At 30.1% G+C, this 20,192-nt stretch overlaps 1 protein-coding gene across 1 annotated transcript in view; it reads right to left on the reverse strand.

Moving 5' to 3' along the window:
* Unc-76 (fasciculation and elongation protein Unc-76) overlaps positions 1 to 20,192 on the reverse strand; it is a 355,226-nt gene that overhangs the window by 10,137 nt on the left and 324,897 nt on the right. Inside the window, exons 5-7 of the mRNA XM_075377539.1 lie at positions 15,274 to 15,515; positions 9,600 to 9,675; positions 3,484 to 3,549 (exon numbers count right to left, since the gene is read on the reverse strand). Of these exons, the coding sequence (XP_075233654.1) occupies positions 3,484 to 3,549; positions 9,600 to 9,675; positions 15,274 to 15,515 (384 nt within the window). The remainder of the gene's footprint in view (positions 1 to 3,483; positions 3,550 to 9,599; positions 9,676 to 15,273; positions 15,516 to 20,192) is intronic.

Consider the following 20,192-nt stretch of genomic DNA (forward strand, 5'->3'; position numbering starts at 1 on the left):
GTTTTTATTGGCAGCCTCAGTGGCAACACTGTAAAGTTACTGTAAACATATGGTTATATGAACAGCTGATTTATATTAGGTATTAATATTTTTAGTCTACTGTTGCCACATGAGATGTAAACAAACTTTTCGTGAAACGAGTTTTTGTTGTGCATTATAAAAATGAGTGATACTAATTATGAGCAACGATGTGCAATCAAGTTTTGTGTTAAACTTGGTGAGAATGCTACTGAAACTTTTTCAAAATTGAAAAGGGCCTATGGAGATGACACATTGTCACGAGCCCAAGTTTTTTGATTGTTTAAAGAATTTTCAAATGGCCAGGAGTCAGGACAATCCACACTCTGGAAGACCGTTAACATCAAAAAGTGATAACAATGCTGAGTGAATCAGACTTGATACAGTACAACCTGCAATTAACTGTGAAAATGGTTGCAGAACAATTGCATTTGAACCATACCAAATCCATCAAATTTTGACAAACAAATTGGACATGAAAAACTTTTGTGCAAAATTGGTCCCAAAAAACCTCACTGTTGAACAGAAAAACAAAAGGATGGAAGTGTGTTGCGCGATCTTCTAGAGCGAATTGAAACTGGTCCGGATTTTCTCTGGATAAATAATAACAAAATGTTATTATTGATGATGAATCTTGGATATTTGAGTATGAACCAAAAACAAATTGCCAGAGCAAGGAGTGGCACACTTCAAACTTATCACGTCTCAAAAAAATAAAAATGAGCAACTCAGAAATCAAAACCATGCTAATTTGTTTCTTCAGTAGTAATGGCATTGTCCATAAAGAGTTTTTGCCTACAGAACAGACTTTAAATCAATATGTTTACTGAGAAATTCTTGAAAGATTGCAGAAAAGACTTGACCACATGAAACCAGCCATCAAATACAACTGGATGCTGCATCATGACAATGCACTTTGTCACACTGCACTCTTAAAAACTCAAAAAATTCAAAACAAAACCTCTCAGCAAAAACAATTTTCTTGACAGAGTTCTGGGATTCTAAACACATGAATGAGACTACCTGGATAGCTGATTGCCTATAAATTCTGTGCAGTACATAGAGGCGTTAAAACTCTTAAAGAGGTGTTCATTTAACAATCCACATGGATTGCTGAACATTCATTAGACTGAAACTTGAAAGTAATTTTGAAACTTGTTAATTAGAGGGGTATTAAGAAAATTAATTTTACTATGTAACTGAAAAATGCAGTGAGGTTGTAGATATGGAAAGATTGCCAGCATTCTTCATTGACGGAATGAGAAAACTGGTTCACAACTGGAAGAAATGTGTATGTGTAAATGGTGACTAAGTAGAAAAATAAATGTAAATTTTTGTAAAACATAAGATTTAGCAGGAAGTAAAATGTAATTCTATATCATATTGTTTCATTTAACTATCTCTAAACATTTGTGAGTTATGAGTGACTGTACATTACATTTCAGCCTTGTGTACGGCAGACAAGAAAATGTTTTTCATCAAAATGTTGGAAGTAATCTGAAAATTAACTTACCACATGCAAAGAAAATGTATGTATTAAATCAATATATTTAAATAAAAAACCGAATCATTAGATTCAATACAATAGCAAACCATCAATAAAACCTGCCAGGAAAATTCCAAGAAATTGGAATCACCAGGGGTCAAACACGATTGTAGCAAAAATTTATTTTATATGTATAAAAAAATCTGAGTCGGGTATCACATTTATAAACATTCTTTCAACTTCTACTTTACTGAATAACCAAAAACCATATCTGAAAAACAATTCTCAAGCCTAATAAAAACAAATACTCACAACAAAATATCCCTCAATTTTTGGCATACCCATTTTCTCACTGTAATTTTAGGTAATAGGTATAGTTTTTATTTTTACAATTAGTTACAGGTTGATGGTGGTGAGATCACACCACCCTAGCCAATGTTAAACCTTGATTTTTCCATAGAAGAGATTAAATCAGATCCTTCAGGTTATAATTCCTATTACAGGTTTATTTACCACATTTTATAATAATTTCATAGGTTATCAAGTGATGATAATTTTGTGGATTGAAAAATCATTGAATTATAATAATAAAACAAGTCGTTCAAATATGGATTTATTACAAACTGTTTCATTATTGATTTCAACCCTTTGATGAAAGTTTGTTTTTAATTCAAAGTTCAGCTTAATAATTAAACGATATCCTTAAAAAAATAAATTATAGTGCTTTATTACATTCTATAAAAGTCTGATGGTAAAAATTGAAGAATAATTGACATAGTTTTGTACAATAAAAGGAATAGTGCTACAAAGATATAGAAAGAGTAACTTTACTCTTTACTCTTATCATCTGTGTACAAAATTTGAGAAAGATCTATGACAATAACCATTTCTACTGAAAAAAAAGATGAATTACTATACACATCATATTTTCAAAGCCTTTTATTTTAAAAGTGGATCACCAAAGTTATGTTTTTGTCTGGCTCTGTTTGAACCACCAACCAAACACTTCTCAACATCAGGAAAATCAGCTTCTCTTTTTGCTTGCATTGACTTGTTTAAAAACCTCTCTGCCTCATTCTTTGAAATTGTGAATAAAATACTAGACTGGATGTTAAACTAAACAACAATGTCCTTTTTTCCTCTTTCCCCTGTGTTCACTGCTTGAATTAATTAAAATTTATCTTTGATAGTTAAATGTTGACCTTTCTTTTAGGACTTAATGCGCTATACTTACCTCCAATAAACTGTACACTCACACAATACCACAACTGAGAATATGCTATATTGACAGTTGTCAGCAGTAATCAACAAGTTACAATATGTTTGTTTACCGGAACAGGATTCCAGATAGCAAGCTTCATAGCAAGAACTTTGAGATAGAGAGGTAAGGTTTGTATAAAAACGTAAAGCTGTGTAAAGTTTAAATTTAAACATAGTTTTTTGTGTTATAGAGGTAATCATTTGATCACTTTAACTTGTAGAGGTACAATTTTCCACAATAATTTTTTCAAGTTACCCATGGATTTTTTGAGGGAAACAAAAACAAAATTGCATTATCAAGGTTTGTTACCAGGAGTTGACTGTATATTCATTACTTTAAATTATCAGTGTAGAGTAACTCATCAAAAAATAGATACTTGTTCACTTTTTTTTTTATAATAATATTTATAAATATTGTAGAGTTGGTGTGAATTATAAGTATTTAAAATGGTTTTAATATTTTAAATATTAAATAAGATGTATTCTTAATAGAAGCTGAATAATGGAATAGTAAGTGATCAAACAGTATATTTGTTTTATACTTTGTTAATTTTATAATATGTTTTTATCAACATGCTTTGTTAATATAGCCTCAAAATTATTAACAAAATTCAACTTGAAACAATATCAATAAAAGGCGGTAAATAAATTAGTAACTTTTTAAGTAATCATTGATAAATTCTCGTTTTCAAAACAATAAAAAAAAATGAATAACTTACCTTTAAGAATATAATCTGTCAAAAGTGTTGGAACAGTAGGACTGTCTTCATTGATCGCCTTTAAAACTGAAATTAAAAATAAACAAAAAATTATGTAAATAACTATTTTTTTTATAAGCATACAAAATAATATTTATTTCATTTAAAAACAAGATAAGGGACCTTTAATTATCTCAATGAGGGTTTCCTTAATTTCATTTTATATAATTGGAATATCTGTAGTATGTATATCAAGGTACACTTTTTTTAAAATATACTGTACAGTTTTTTTAGCAAGAAACACTAAAATCAAATGCATTCACTGGCGCGACTACAGTTTTACTGCACTGTATTTGGATACTGGGTATCCGATCGATCACTGTAACGCGCAATACTGTTTGTTTAACTTATTCTATGGTATAGTACTGTATTTTTAAACTGAAAATTATGACTACTGAATTTACCGGTGGGGATAGGACAGGTAAAATTTATCTTTAACCACGCTCCTCTTCAAACTTTCACTTAAATCGTTTAAAATAAGCTATAGAGTTTGATGAACCTGTTTGGATGGTTTTCACGGATCATTGTTTGGCCACAGTCTTTCCTGGAATTTTGCAAACAGAAAACCCAAGAAATTAAAATAACTACCAACCTTTGTAATACCTCAATGGAATTTATACTGTATGTACTGTACTTGAATTGTACATACGGTACAACGTCTTGTTACAAACCTTTTGTTCACCCTCAGACCTGAGTTGAACAGGCCTAAGATAAAATGTCACATCCTTACATATAAATCGTAAATGTACATTTTGTTAATGAAGAAATACAATTTCCCTTGCATTGAGATTATTTGGTTAACTTTTTTTGAATTGCAGTATTTAAAAAAATGTAAATACTTGTAATAACCAAGTTTTATGTTGCATCGATAACTTGCTAAAAGCAAATTAATTTAACACTAATGAGGTAGGAAACAAACAAATCTCAGAATTTTGTACGTTAGAACTAAGTTCTTGTTACAAGTGAGCTCGTTATTCAAGGGTTCCACTTATTTTTAAAATAAATAGTAACTAAAAAAACCTACATAAATAAATGAAAGTTATTATAAACAAAAAACAAAATTAATTGTTAAAGAATGAGATCAATTAAAATTTAAACTTATTATCTTTTTTCTGTTTAGCCTCTGGAACCACTGTAAGGAATCATTACTTCAGGGATGAATGAGGATATGCATGAATATAAATGAAGTGTAGTCTTGTACAGTCTCAAGTCCTAAGATGTGTATACATCCCATTTTTACCATATTTTATTATACTATCTACTCATTTTTCAAATTACAAAAAATTCTTACAAAACATCTATTAAACTTAAATATAGTAATGATAAATATAAAGTGAAGCTATTTATATAGAGTATGCCATTACATTTTCATGGTAACAATTTTATAACTTCTGGATAGATTATATATAATGCATCTTTCATGACCGAAAGATTACTGGTGCAATAATTTGATCCTTTACACTATCATCGTCTTGCCTTAATGTACATAAAGCATCTGAAGAATAAGTTAAACCAGTCAGGATTCCTTTCTCTCAGAATATTAATGTTCACTGTATAGTATAGCATGATGGCATTAGTTGTTGGGACTGAATACCAATGCATTTTGATTGGCTTAGTAAATTCACAGTTAACAGAAGAATGTAACCACTTTTTATCTAATCAGTCTCACGTAGAATTGTTGAGAATGGCTATGCCATTTTTCAGAGATTACAGATTTCTTAAAAAAAGGTTAAGTGAAATTGTTTAGTTATGGTAATAGACCTTTCTGTAATAGTAAACGACATGAAAACCTACAATAAAATAAAGTTGTATATGTATTCCAAAAGAATAGAAGATGTGGCAGGACAAAGAAAATACTAATTCAGTTCAGAGAGAATGAAAGAAAACCATCATAAAGATTATTAGTAATATATCTCATTAGCTAATTCAGAACTATTACTCCAGAAGATGGTGGGCCTTGCAATGCTTTTTTTGTTATTACCACTAACTGAAGAATAGTTTATAATTTATTAGGTAAAAAATTTCAGTACAGTAAATACTATTGAAAATTTTTTTATCACTTTAAGATATGTTTCTAGTAGAGAAACATAGTGAATTTTTAGAATAAATTATTTACAAAAAAATTAAAACCAGTGTGTCGGTGCATTGACACAGTACAGAAGTGAAAGTTCTTTACGCAACATTATATGACTTATTAATGATACAAAGTATCAAATGTATCATTAATGATACAGCTGAAAGCAATGAAAAACTACAACTGTTTTTTTTCCAAGAAAATGTGGCTCTCCGCATTTTCACATAACAATAATGGAGGCGCCTTCCTTGGTAAAATATTCCGGAGGTAAAATAGTCCCCCGTTCGGATTTCCGGGTGGGGACTACTAAGGAAGGGGTCACCAGAAAACTAAAAAATAACATTCTACGAGTTGGAGCGTGGAATGTTAGAAGCTTAAAAAAGGTTGGTAGGGTAGAAAATTTAAAAAGGCAAATGGCTAGGGTAAATGTGGATATAGTAGGAATTAATGAGGTTCGGTGGGAAGAGGAAGGCGACTTTTGGTCAGGTGATTTTAGAGTAATTAACTCAGCGTCAAATAATGGGCAGGCAGGAGTAGGTTTCGTGATGAACAAGAAGATAGGGAGGAGAGTGGAGTATTTCAAAACGCATAGCGATAGAATCATTGTAATAAGGATAAAATCAAAACCTAAACCGACAACGATTGTTAACGTCTATATGCCTACAAGCGCCCATGATGATGATGAGGTAGAGTGTGTGTACGAAGAAATTGAAGAAACATTTAAACACGTAAAGGGAGATCAAAATTTAACAATAGTTGGAGATTGAAATGCAAGCATTGGAAAAGGCAAGGAAGGAAATATAGTGGGTGAATACGGGCTGGGCAAAAGGAATGAAAGAGGGGACCGACTTATAGAGTTTTGCACGAAGTATAATTTAGTAATTGCCAACATCCAATTTAAAAATCATAATAGAAGAATATACACTTGGAAATAGCCAGGCGATACTGCAAGATATCAGATAGATTATATCATGGTTAAGCAGAGATTTAAAAATCAACTCGTTGACTGCAAAACTTACCCTGGAGTAAACATTGATAGCGACCATAATTTGGTGAAAATGAAATGTAGATTGGGGTTTAAAAACCTGAAGAAAAGGTGTCAGATGAATCGGTGGAATTTAGAGAAGCTTGAGGAAGAGAAGGTAAAGAAGATTTTTGAGGAGGACATCGCAAGAGGTCTGAGTAAAAAAGATAAGGTAGAAAATGTAGAAGAAGAATGGGAGAATGTTAAAAAGGAAATTCTTAAATCAGCAGAAGCAAACTTAGGTGGAATAAAGAGAACTGGTAGAAAACCTTGGGTTTCAGACGATATATTGCAAGTTAAGGATGAACGTAGAAAATATAAGAATGCTAGTGATGAAGAAAGTAAAAGGAACTATCGGCAATTAAGAAATGCTATAAACAGGAAGTGCAAACTGACGATAGAAAAGTGGATTAAAGAAAAGTGTTCAGAAGTGGAAAGAGAAATGAACATTGGTAAAATAGACGGAGCATACAGGAAACTTAAGGAAAATTTTGGGGTACATAAATTAAAATCTTATGTGTTAAACAAAGATGGTATATCAATATATAATACGAAAGGTAAAGTCGATAGATGGGTGGAATATATTGAAGAGTTATACGGAGGAAATGAATTAGAAAATGGTGTTATTGAGTAAGAAGAGGAAGTTGAGGAGGATGAAATGGGAGAAACAATACTGAGATCTGAAATTAAGAGAGCATTAAAGGATTTAAATGGCAGAAAGGCTCCTGGAATAGACGGAATACCTGTAGAATTTCTGCGCAGTGCAGGTGAGGAAGCGATTGATAGATTATACAAACTGGTGTGTAATATTTATGAAAAAGGGGAATTTCCGTCAGACTTCAAAAAAAGTGTTATAGTAATGATACCAAAGAAAGCAGGGGCAGATAAATGTGAAGAATACAGAACATTTGCATGCATCAAAAATCTTAACTAGAATTCTATACAGAAGAATCGAGAAGAGAGTGGAGGAAGTGTTAGAAGACCAATTTGGTTTCAGGAAAAGTATAGGGACAAGGGAAGCAATTTTAGGCCTCAGATTAATAGTAGAAGGAAGATTAAAGAAAAACAAACCGACATACTTGGCGTTTATAGACCTAGAAAAGGCATTCGATAAAGTAGACTGGAATAAAATGTTCAGCATTTAAAAAAAAATTAGGGTTCAAATACAGATATAGAAGAACAATTGCTAACATGTTCAGGAACCAAACAGCAACAATAACAATTGAAGAACATAAGAGAGAAGCTGTAATAAGAAAGGAAGTTCGACAAGGATGTTCCCTATCTCCGTTAATCTTTTTAATCTTTACATGGAACTAGTTCCATGTAAAGATTAAAAAGTTAATGATGTTAAAGAACAATTTAGATTGGGAGTAACAGTACAAGGTGAAAAGATAAAGATGCTACGATTTGCTGATGATATAGTAATTCTAGCTGAAAGTAAAAAGGATTTAGAAGAAACAATGAACGGCATAGATGAAGTCCTACGCAAGAACTATCGCATGGAAATAAACAAGAACAAAACAAAAGTAATGAAATGTAGTAGAAGTAACAAAGATGAACCACTGAATGTGAAAATAGGAGGAGAAAAGATTATGGAAGTAGAAGAATTTTGTTATTTGGGAAGTAGAATTACTAAAGATGGACAAAGCAGGAGCGATATAAAATGCCGAATAGCACAAGCTAAACGAGCCTTCAGTAAGAAATATAATTTGTTTACATCAAAAATTAATTTAAATGTCAGGAAAAGATTTTTGAAAGTGTATGTTTGGAGTGTCGCTTTATATGGAAGTGAAACTTGGACAATCGGAGTATCTGAGAAGAAAAGATTAGAAGCTTTTGAAATGTTATAGGAGGATGTTAAAAATCAGAGGGGTGGATAAAGTGTCAAATAGATGAAGAAAGAAGCATTTGGAAAATATAGTTAAAAGAAGAGACAGACTTATAGGCCACATACTAAGGCATCCTGGAATACTGGCTTTAATATTGGAAGGACAGGTAGAAGGGAAAAATTGTGTAGGCAGGCCACGTTTGGAATATGTAAAACAAATTGTTAGGGATGTAGGATGTAGAGGGTATACTGAAATGAAACGACTAGCACTAGACAGGAAATCTTGGAGAGCTGCATCAAACCAGTCAAATGACTGAAGACAAAAAAAAAAAAAAAATGATACAAAATAACAAACACACAATAAAATTTTTATTAATAAGAAATTTGAACTAGCAATGAAATACACATATAAAAAAAAGAATGTGCATATACGCATTAGCTGTCTATAAAGTAAGAGCGAGTGTGTGTTTACATAATTCGTGTGTTTGTATCGACACATACAACTAGTGAATGACATTTTTTCGTGACACTCTTTTTATTTCAGTTGACTCCCCATCCTGAAGCCTGCATTAAGAAGCTTTGCTTCAATAGTAATTATTTTAGATTTAAAATAAATCTTTTAATCAGACAAACTGCGTGAAATGGACAAACATAAGTTTTACAATTGCATAAATAAATCAAAATCAAAAGAAAAAATTAGTTTCATGAATTTCTATTGAGTTTCAACCAATGTTTTTTAGTTGAATAATGAGCAAAGAATATAAACTTGATTACTACTATTAAATCATTATCATTATTGCCTCAAAACCAATATTGTAGAGAGAAAATTCACTTTACAATTGTTACTGACATCAATAGAGGGAAAAATATCTGAGAATACAATAAATATTATTTCATTGAAAAAAACATTTAATGTATGACCTGCAGCAGCATCAAATTTAAATAAAAACATTTTCAAATCTACAGATTTGAGTTTCTTCCTAAAAATTCTCAGGACATAAAATTACTGAGAAAGAGGTTACATAATATAATCACAAGCGTTACTTTTAAAAGTTTACAAAATGTTTGAATTAAGTATAAATATAATTAAATCAATATTAATCATAACAATTATTATTTTAATTTATAATAATATTTAAATTAATACTTACTTTTAATAAGGACTTGTAAAGCCTGGTTGTTCAATGGGCCACTATCCAAATGGTATGGAATTACAGTGGTGAGATACTGCAATGTAACCAAGTAAATCCATAAATTAAATTCAAAACAATAAAACATACATAAATTTTTTTATCTTATTTTATCAGTACATAAGACAAAAAAAGTCTCTGGCTTTACAATAGATCTATTTACTTAAGTTTATTACATTTACTGAAAGTCACTGCACTGAAGTTGGCAATTAAAATAAAACTATAAATCTTTCTGGTATAAAAAAGGAACAAATTGACCTATCAAAAATGGTCTGATCTTAAATTTACTGGTCAGTCTGGTACAAGTGACTTTTAATCAATCAGACTTTAATGAATGTATATTTCCTCAGGTAAATGCAAGATAATCATGGAAGTATCATGCTCATTATTAATAATCTATCAGAAAATTTTAGTCATGTTCTTGGTAAATTTTTTTATTACGCAGCACGCATACATTGTATCCTGATAAAGAAGTGCTATTAAAATTAAACCTTATCAAACTTGGACACCATTTTAAAAAAGAACTGGTTCAATATTTTTACTTAAACAAAAACAAGTATATATTTAGATTACAGAAAGCAATCAGATAATGTTGATCTACCTGCACAAAAGTAAATTTAAAGTTAAATTTTCACAAGAAAAACCTACTTCATTTCTATAAATTTTGACTAGTTCGCTCTCATCCATAATTAACATTGGAGGACAAACTTATCGTATACAAACAAATGACTTTTCCTGGTATCTTTGAAAATCTTGGTGCCTAAGACAGCAATCTCTAAACGGTCAATCACAAAATCTATACAAACATTTACAAATGTACGAATAAGTTAACTGAAATCAAATAGGGTAAAAATCATAAATGCAATCTAGGATTGATAATCTTCTGTTTTCAGTACAAAGAATTCTGAATGAAAATGCCAGAACTAACAGCTTCTGTACAAGTTCAATCAACAGCCTGTAGTACATCACAAGATTCTCCTTTAGTGTTTTGGACAGGATACTTCACCCACTACTTTATGATGATACACAATCAATTATCATTTTAAAATTAAATCATGTTTATTTTAACTGTGTTTATTAATTAAACTGCTCTTTGATATGCTTACATATGATAATGAGGCAGACTAGATCTCGGCTCAGGAAATTAAGAGCAACCGAGTCGATGTTCCCCAAAGTACTTCTATTAACGTTGAGTGAAATACCACTAAAAGTTGTTTTAATCTGTAACTTCCAGTTATCTCAACACAAACGCACTTGCTAGAAATTTTAATTAACTCTGAGAAATAATAAGTGAAAATCACCATCTAAGGTTACTTAGAACTAGTACTGGGAATTCCTTCTATAGTACAGATGTAGTCATAGTCATCATTGGATGATACATTATTCTGTAGCGTGGTAAGTTCTATACTACTTGGCAAGTCACTATGAGTATTGTGATGTAAGGCCATTAATTTTTTGCAATGACTTAGTGAATGGTCTGTAATTAGTTAAGATAGATGCTCAACAATTCCAACAGTTTAACCAAAGTCCATTCATATATAAATTCCTCTGTACTGTTACATTATATTTAAATTTTATTAAATAAACCATCTAGTACAGAATAATGAATCAAATCTTACCTTAATTTTATCTCAAAATTCTGTACTTGATGGTTTAATAGAATAAATATATATATAAAATCAGGGTTCACTCAAATTTTTAAAATGTGATTTTTCCTGACTCACTAGACTATTTTCAGAATCTTCCCTGATTCTAAAAAAACCATGATATACATTAAGTTTAATATTTTTCCAAACAACACTCAAAATAGTTTATAACTGAAAAGTTTATTTCAAAAACCCGTTATGTGCAATGATACTTATATGGAATGTAATGGATTTTTGAAATAGAAAATTCAATTATGATTTTTCAACTTGGAAATTCAAAAACTGGTGATATTTTCCAATATCATCAATACAAAATTTCAATGCAATATGAAAAAATCTCTCTCAATAGAAGTATTGTAACTTTATTCACAAATATAATTGAGAATAAAAGTCCTAAAATATTTCTCTGTAAAAATGTTTAAATACTCATTCTCTAGCTTTCTTTTTCCTGTTTAGCTTCCGGTAACTACCGTTTAGATAATTCTTCAGAGGATGAATGAGGATGATACGTATGAGTGTAAATGAAGTGCAGTCTTGTACATTCTCAGTTCGACCATTCCTGAGATGTGTGGTTAATTGAAACCCAACCACCAAAGAACACCGGTATCCATGGTCAAATCCATGTAAAAATATCTGGCTTTACTAGGACTTGAACGCTGTAACTCTCGACTTCCAAATCAGCTGATTTGGGAAGACGCGTTAACCACTAGACCAATCCGGTGGGTTACTCATTCTCTAGCTGATTCTAGAATACTCAACTTGACTCAAAAACTTCAAGTACTTAATCATTGTGGAAATTGTTATACAAATTTGAAATTTGCAGTCTTTCTTAAAAAAAATCCATTAAATCCAATCGATTTCATTTTAATGGGATCTGGCCAGAATAAGAACTACAATATTATTTTGACCTTCGTCTAATTTGAATAAAATTTGGTTGGATTTAATTTCTATGTTTAATACTGCCCCCTTCCTTAGCTTTATTTTTTACTTCCTTGTATAAAATAAAGGAAGTATTGTGATTGTGAAAAATTTTGGTCTTCAGATTTCAATGGAAATATCCATTTTGACCATACCTGTATCCATTTTACTAGTATCAGCATTACATCTGTACATATGTCTCGCATAACTCAAAAATGATTAGCCGTAGAATGTTGAAATTTTGGATTTAGAACTGTTGTAACATCTAGTTGTGCACCTCCCCTTTTGATTCAATAAACAGAACCAAATGTGTCCAAAAAGCCCAAAATCCAAAAACATTTAGATTCTGGACTTTTTATTAACTGCAGTTATAAGCCCTCATTGAGAACTTTTCAATGATATTTATGATATAGTAGTATCATAAATGGTACTTATTTTCATTGGTTCCAGAGTTATACCCAAACAAAATTTTAATTAATGAAATATTTGGATCTTACAAAAATTTTTAATTTTTTTTTTTTTAATTTAAATATATTGATTTATTAATAATTATTAACCTGTGATTGTAAAATAATTTATTCAATAATAACAATTAAAAAAAAATATATAAATAAATCAGAAGTCAGTAAAATGAAATTTTATATGCTTTTAAATATGTGTGTGTAATTTAATAGCCATTATTAATTTGTGTTTATGTTATAGATTTGGTGAAACATCTGATTATTTAATATTAACTGAAAATTATAATTTTTAAATTATTTAGTGGATTTTTAGTTTAATTTTATCTACATTAAAGTTAACTACAGAGTGACTGAAAAATAGATCCTCACAAGAATGACATATACACTGTGGCATATATGCCCAATCTTTAATAAATTGCAAAAAATTCTTATCTTTTAGTTCACTATTCCTCTGATACTGTTGGACAATATTCTCCCTAAGTCGAAGTTGATCATCATTTCATTTATTTGTTTTTTGTTGCCAATCGTTTAATCGCTATTTGATTTAATATAATTCTTCTGATCTTAATTTGTGTACACGTTCTGTAGTTTTTTAATGTTCTCTCTCTTTATATTCATCATCCTCCTCTCTTCATCTTTTTATTCTTTCTTTGGTTTTAACATTTTCTTCCTCTTAATATTTATCATTTTCTCTTAATTTTTTTATTCTTCTTTTGTTCTTAACATTTTCTTCCTCCTCATATTCATCTTCTTGTCATTTTTTTTGAGAAATATTTCTTTGTGTATATTTCTTTTTCCTGTATGATTGTTTCTTTTTCATTTTTGACTATTCACCAAATAATCCAATAATGAAAACTGAATATTTTACACCATAAGGTCAAAATTAACATTTGACAGCATACAGGACGGACTTCAGTAAATGGAATAGTTTAATTATTATTAACTTTTATTTATACGACACACCAGATATCTGAAATCACATTAGGAATCTGTTTTTTGTTAATCAGCAGCTCACAAAAATATAAATAATAAACTGATCTAGTAATACGAGTAATAAAGGGACTTTTAATCTACCCTAATATTTCATGTAAGATTGTTGAATTAATTGTATAATTATTTGATGTTAATAAAAAATAATATTTCAGCAATTGTGTAACTGTTCACTTCATTAAAGAATTGGAGGATCGTATCTTACTTTTAATGAAACACGTTTAAATGAAGTGCAGCAAAAAATGTGTATATGTAATTTAATAGACGTACAAGGAATCATGCGGTGTCCACATCAGATTTTTTATTACTTGTTGACATGTTTCAGAACCACTCTACTTTTCTCAAATTGATAAGTATATTTTTTAAATATTAATGCATACAGTCTTTTAATTTTTCTTCCCAAATAAAATTTTTAAAGTTTTCCCTCCCATTTTACAAATTTCAATAGAATTCCCTGACTTATAGTGATTTTTCAAAACCTTCCCTGACTGAATCAAAATTCCCTCACTTTTAAGGCCTGGGAGAACCATGCATATATATTATTTAATCATATATATATAATTCTATGATTGCATTCAAGAATTTTAAATACCCACTGAAGATGCAGGATCCTACAAAAATCAATTCATAAAATTAATATAAGTTTAACTTATCTATTTACTGTGTTGTTTGGTTTAAATTTAATGTAATATTAAATTTATTAGGATAGTGGTCAATACGGTAATGAATTATTTTAATTAAAAAACGGAATAAAAAATATATATACATTTATACAGACCTTTACATTCTTAAACAACGAGAGCAACAATGTATCCTGATCTGGGCATCAGATATATTCCAATGAAATCTCTGAATTCTCAGATTTCAATTTATAATTCTCTGTAACTGTGAAAGTCAGCATAGGGAAAGTTGAAGACCAGTCATTTTAAATGACAGGATGTTTTTCAAATTGAAAAGAAAGAGAGTAAGTTAACGTAATAACAGAAATTAAAAATAATAGTGTTACATATTGACTGGGAAGATTAATATTATTCCTCTTTACTGTTAAATTACATTAAATAAACCACTTAGTACAGAATATTGAGATAAGACATATCTTACCTTAATTAAAGTAAAATATATAATAAAATTAAAGTAAGATATGTCTTATCTCAATATTCTGTACTAGGTGTTTTAATATAATTTAAATATAATACTTATGTGTGCCGATGAGGAACAAGATTTACAGTTCCATTGTAATTGCATTATGAAAAATTATATTAAAGTTATAGTGCACGAGGAATTAAAAATATATTCTTCAATGAAGAGGTTGCTAGAAGATTTTGATAAATTTTCTTAATACATTTCTGATCTCTGTTTTTATGAACGGGTATGGTTTTTATATAATATTGAATCATGTCATTTTTGCTATTATTTCTTGTGTTAATGAAAATGCCAAGATAAATTTTATCTATTCAACTTTAAGACGAATGGAAAATTTTTTTAATGAAAAATGATTAAGAGAATGCACGGTTATGCATTTATCACTTTTTTTTATACACTTGACAACTACTAAAGAATGCGGGGGCTATTAATGCCTAAGAAAAACGTTTAGAATTATAAATTATGCAGCCTACTCACTTTAGATTCAACAGCTGGTTTGTTTGCACCAGCTCTTCCCCGTTTCTTTTCAACATGATGTTGTCTTCGCCTATTTTGCACGGCTAATAGAAGTGAAATAAATGAATTCTTCAGTTCTTTCTCATATTCAAGTTCATCACGAAGAGCGAGTTCAGAAATTAAAGTTTCAGAATAGTCACGTATAAGTAATTCCAGTTCAAGGTACAATTCGTTTAACTGGCATACATTCAATGTCTTCAGTTCTTGAAACATACAAAAAAATAATAGATATATCATTATTACAAATTATGTAAATATTTCAAATTAAAAAAAAAAGAAAGAAAAACCATCCATATTAATATAAAAATTAAACTTCAGGGAGCAGGCTCAACCAGTTGGTGAATCTACAATTCCCATTCATGACAATACAGCACTGTCACGAAACTTACACGGTTTTAACACTTAGTATCACCTCTACTTTTCATCCTAAAATGATGAATAAAACATGTCTGCAGATATTAATCACAGGTTTGGGAAATATAAAAAATAAAACTACATTAGTTTAGACTAAAAAACAATATATAATAAAAATTTGAATAATTTGGTAGCAGAGTGCGTAATGGAATTTTGTTAGATAATAGATTGTATGCCTATTCCTATGAAAAAACTGCTTTTCTTATAAATAGTAGTTTGTTGATTCTAACTGTTATATGGAAAAGAACTCAAAATTAATTTTTTACTTTTGAAAAAAAAAGAACTTTTTTTTTTTTTTAAATACATTACCAGTTATAAGAGAAACAATATTGAAATTTTGTAAAAAAATATAAAAATAGATTGTTATAAATATAAATTATATAGTAATGAATACATTCATTAAATATATGATTGTTTTTTGTTTTTTTTTAATAAAATTTTAGGATGCTTGACAGCTAAAGACAGATTGTGTAAACAAAGTAATGTTAAAATAAAAGACTAGATGCTGCCACATATGGATAATTACAACATTTAGAATAGTGATATTTAAAGGAGATCAATAGGATTAAAAGGATTATAAATTGAAAATATTCATTTCAATTGTGGTGATCAACATGATTGTAATCTTAGTGATGAGAAAATTTATTTTGGGTTAGCTGGTTCATTCTGCGCAAGGGTCTAGCATTTTTATTAAATGTAATTCATCTCACCATCTTGTTTGTACAATAAATAAGTGCAAGGTCAAAGTCATGCAGGAAAAATATAAATAGAATAATATTTATTGTTAGAAAAATGTAGTAATAAAAGTTATAACCTGTCATATATGGGTTATATTAAAAGTCACTATATGAAATATTTGCACTATTAACACACAGTGTGGTATAAGATATGAGCAACCACAAATACAGCAACAAAATTATACCCCTTGACATTAAACAATGTAAAATTCATTAAAGGAATTTAAAATCACTCAAATTAAACATTATATAATATTAAATTAATCTTTCTTTTCAACAATGTGTAACTGCCATATTTTTTAACTTAAAACGCATTTCAAAGAAAAACTTCTTAGAATTTATCAATTTTTCTAACTATTTAATTCACTATCATACAATACTGGAAATAGAAACATAACTTTGGTCCAACTATTACTTTCCACCCTATTCTCTTTAATATGATAATCAGGAGTTGGGGGATAATAAGCCAAATTGTTTTGCTTTTTTCTTCATATATCATCTACAAGATATAATCAAACCGGCTGAACTGATTTTTATGAAATTTTGTAAAATGACTTCTAAATAATGGTTATGCCACTGAATTTTGATTACAACTGGTCACAGCTGCGAGAAGAAACAGTCACCATGGATTCCATATCTCAAAATTTTAGTCCACATAGATATTTTTTTTACATAATTCTATACTAGCAAAATTATGTACGTTAATATTCTACTTAATTTTTTCCAAAGTATTATTCTGTCAAGGGCAAAACCCTATTTGCCAGAAATGCATAGTTAAGTAACTCCTTACCAGCTTTTTTATTTTTATTTCCTTCTTGGGAGGGGTTCTTCCAATAATTATATAGATAATAATATTCATAGATAAAGAATACATTCCAGTGCAATAAATATTTATTCTAGTGCAAAGTTTTCAAAAATTCTTTTTGTCTCCCAATACAGTTTGATTACAATATGTATGCCCATTTAAATTTTTAAGCTAATAAATTAAACTGTCTACTACATGTATGATTAGTATAAAGAAGCAGAACATAAGGAGCACAAACTCTTTCAAAATGAATTTGACCTGAGTTTTTTTTACCGAGATTTCAAATTAAATACACAAATCTAAAAAATTGTAAAAAACTACTAAAGGAGAATTACCAAAGTTTATATATGCGATCTGTTCAGAAAATAACCAAACATTTTCAATAACGCGCCAACAGGGACATTTAGTGACGTGCAGTTGGTATGTTCTGCATAACCTGCTCTGTAACCACATGTTCTTGCATGGTTGATATCTTGTTTAATTTTCTTGCTATAGTTATTCAAGTACAACGTGTTTAAGTGTTAGTAGCGATTTTTGTAATGTGCAATTCTTTGGAGTAACGATACAACGTAAAATTTTGCACAAATTTGAAAAAAACTTTCACAGAAACATTTCAACTTTTGAAAAAAGCTTATGAAGATGATGGTCTGAGTCATACACAATGTTATGAATGGTTTTCACAATTTAAAAGTGGTCATCAGTCAATTGAAGATGACCCTCAACCAGGAAGGCCTTTGACTTCAACTAATGACACCCGCATAAAGAAAATTAACGATCTACTATATCGACGATTAAATGTCAGAGTCAAAGAACTTGCAGAAGAGATTAGCATCTCTACTGGATCATGCCATAAAACTTTTTGCTGCGACTCGCGTGTTAATTTTTTCTTTCAAAATTTTATGGCATAATACATTTGAGATGCAGAATGAGAATGAAAAATTGAACAAAAATCGAGTTGCAGCAAAGTTTGTTCCTCTTTGATGACCTAACAGCAGTAAAAATATCGAGTGGACGTTTGTCAGCAACTTCTTGAACCAGCCAATGATGATGAAACGTTCACATGCAAAGGTTCATAATGGGAGATGAAAGCTGAGTTTATAGCAACAAATCGAGCAAAAGTTCAATCATCACAATGGATTGGCAAAGGATCTCCACACCCCAAGAAAGCATGTCAGTCTCGATCCGATGTCAAAATGATGTTCTATTTTTTTATTTTAATGGAATTTTACATTTTGAATTTTTGCCTCAAGGTGAAAAATGAACCATAAGTACTACCAAGACGTACAACAATGGTTACAAGAAAAAATCTGCAAAAAGAAACCAGAGTTGTGGTGAGACAACTCATGGTTCCTTCAGTACAACAATGCACCCACACACTCAGCTTTGTCAATTCATCAGTTTTGTGACACAAATCAGAAGACTGACCTCCCTCAGCCTCCCTACTCGCCAGACCTGGCTCTTTGAGATCTTTTCTTATTTCTGAAAGTAAAATCAGTAACAAAAAGATGCCATTTTGAGAACATCGAAAAAATAACATTCTATGAGTCGAAGCTTGGAATGTTAGAAGTTTAAAAAAGGTTTGTAGGTTAGAATATTTAAAGAGAGAAATGGATAGGTTAAATGTAGGTGTAGTAGGAATTAGCGAGGTTCAGTGGGAACAGAAAAATGACTTTTGGTCAGGTGATTTTAGAATAGCTAACTCAGCATCAAATAAAGGACAGGCAGGAATCGGTTTTGCAATGAACAAGAAGATAGGGGAGAGAGTAAAGTATTTCAAAAAGCTTAGTGATAGAATCATTGTAATAAGGATAAAAACAAAACCTAAGCTAACAATGATTGTTAACGTCTATATGCCTATAAGTGCCCATGATGATGATGATGAGGTAGTGTGTATACGAAGAAATTGACAAAGCAATTGAACTTATAAAAGGGGATGAAAATTTAATAATAGTTGGAGATTGTAATACAAGCATTGGAAAAGGCAAGGAAGGAAATGCGTGGGTAAATATGGGCTGGGCAAAAGGAATGAAAGAGGACCCAATTTATAGAGTTTTGTAAGAAGTATAATTTGGTAATTGCCAACACCCAGTTTAAAAATCATATAGAAGAATATATACATGGAAAAATCCTGGTGATACTAGAAGATATCATAAATTATATCATGGTTAATCTAAGAATTAGGAATCAACTCCTCGACTGCCAAGCGTATCCTGGAACAGACATCAATAGCGACCATAATTTAGAGATAATGAAATGTAGATTGGGGTTTAACAACCTGAAGAAAAAAAAGGTGTCAGATAAATCTGTGGAATTTTGAGAAGCTTGAAGAACAGGAGGTAAAGAAGATTTTTGGGGAGGATATCAAAAAAAGGTCCGAGTAAAAATAATAAGGTAGAAAATATAGAAGAAAAATGGGAGAATGTTAAAAAGGAAATTCTTAAATCAGCAGATGTGAACTTAGGCGGAAAAACTGAACTGATAGAAAACCTTGGATATCAGAGGATATATTGCAGCTGACTGATGAACGCAGAAAATATAAAAATGCGAGTGATGAAGAAGGTACAAGGAACTATCTATAATTAAGAAATACTATAAACAGGAAGTGCAAATTAGCAAAAGAAGAGTGGATTAAAGAAAAGTTCAAAAGGGGAAAGAAAAATGATCATTAGTAAAAGTAGATGGAGCATACAAGAAAGTTAAGGAGAATTTTGTTACATAAATTAAAAATTGAATAATCTGTTAAATAAAGATGGTACACCAATTTATAATATGAAAGAAAAGTTCGATAGGTGGGTGAAATATATTGAAGAGTTATATGGAGGAAATGAATTAGAAACTCGTGTTATAGGATTCCTATTCCTCAAGAAGAGGAAGAGGATGAAAAGGGAGATACAATGCTAAGATCTGAATTTAGTAGAGCATTG

Source organism: Lycorma delicatula, chromosome 10 (genome assembly GCF_047948215.1).
Source record: "Lycorma delicatula isolate Av1 chromosome 10, ASM4794821v1, whole genome shotgun sequence".
Lineage (NCBI taxonomy): Eukaryota > Metazoa > Arthropoda > Insecta > Hemiptera > Fulgoridae > Lycorma > Lycorma delicatula.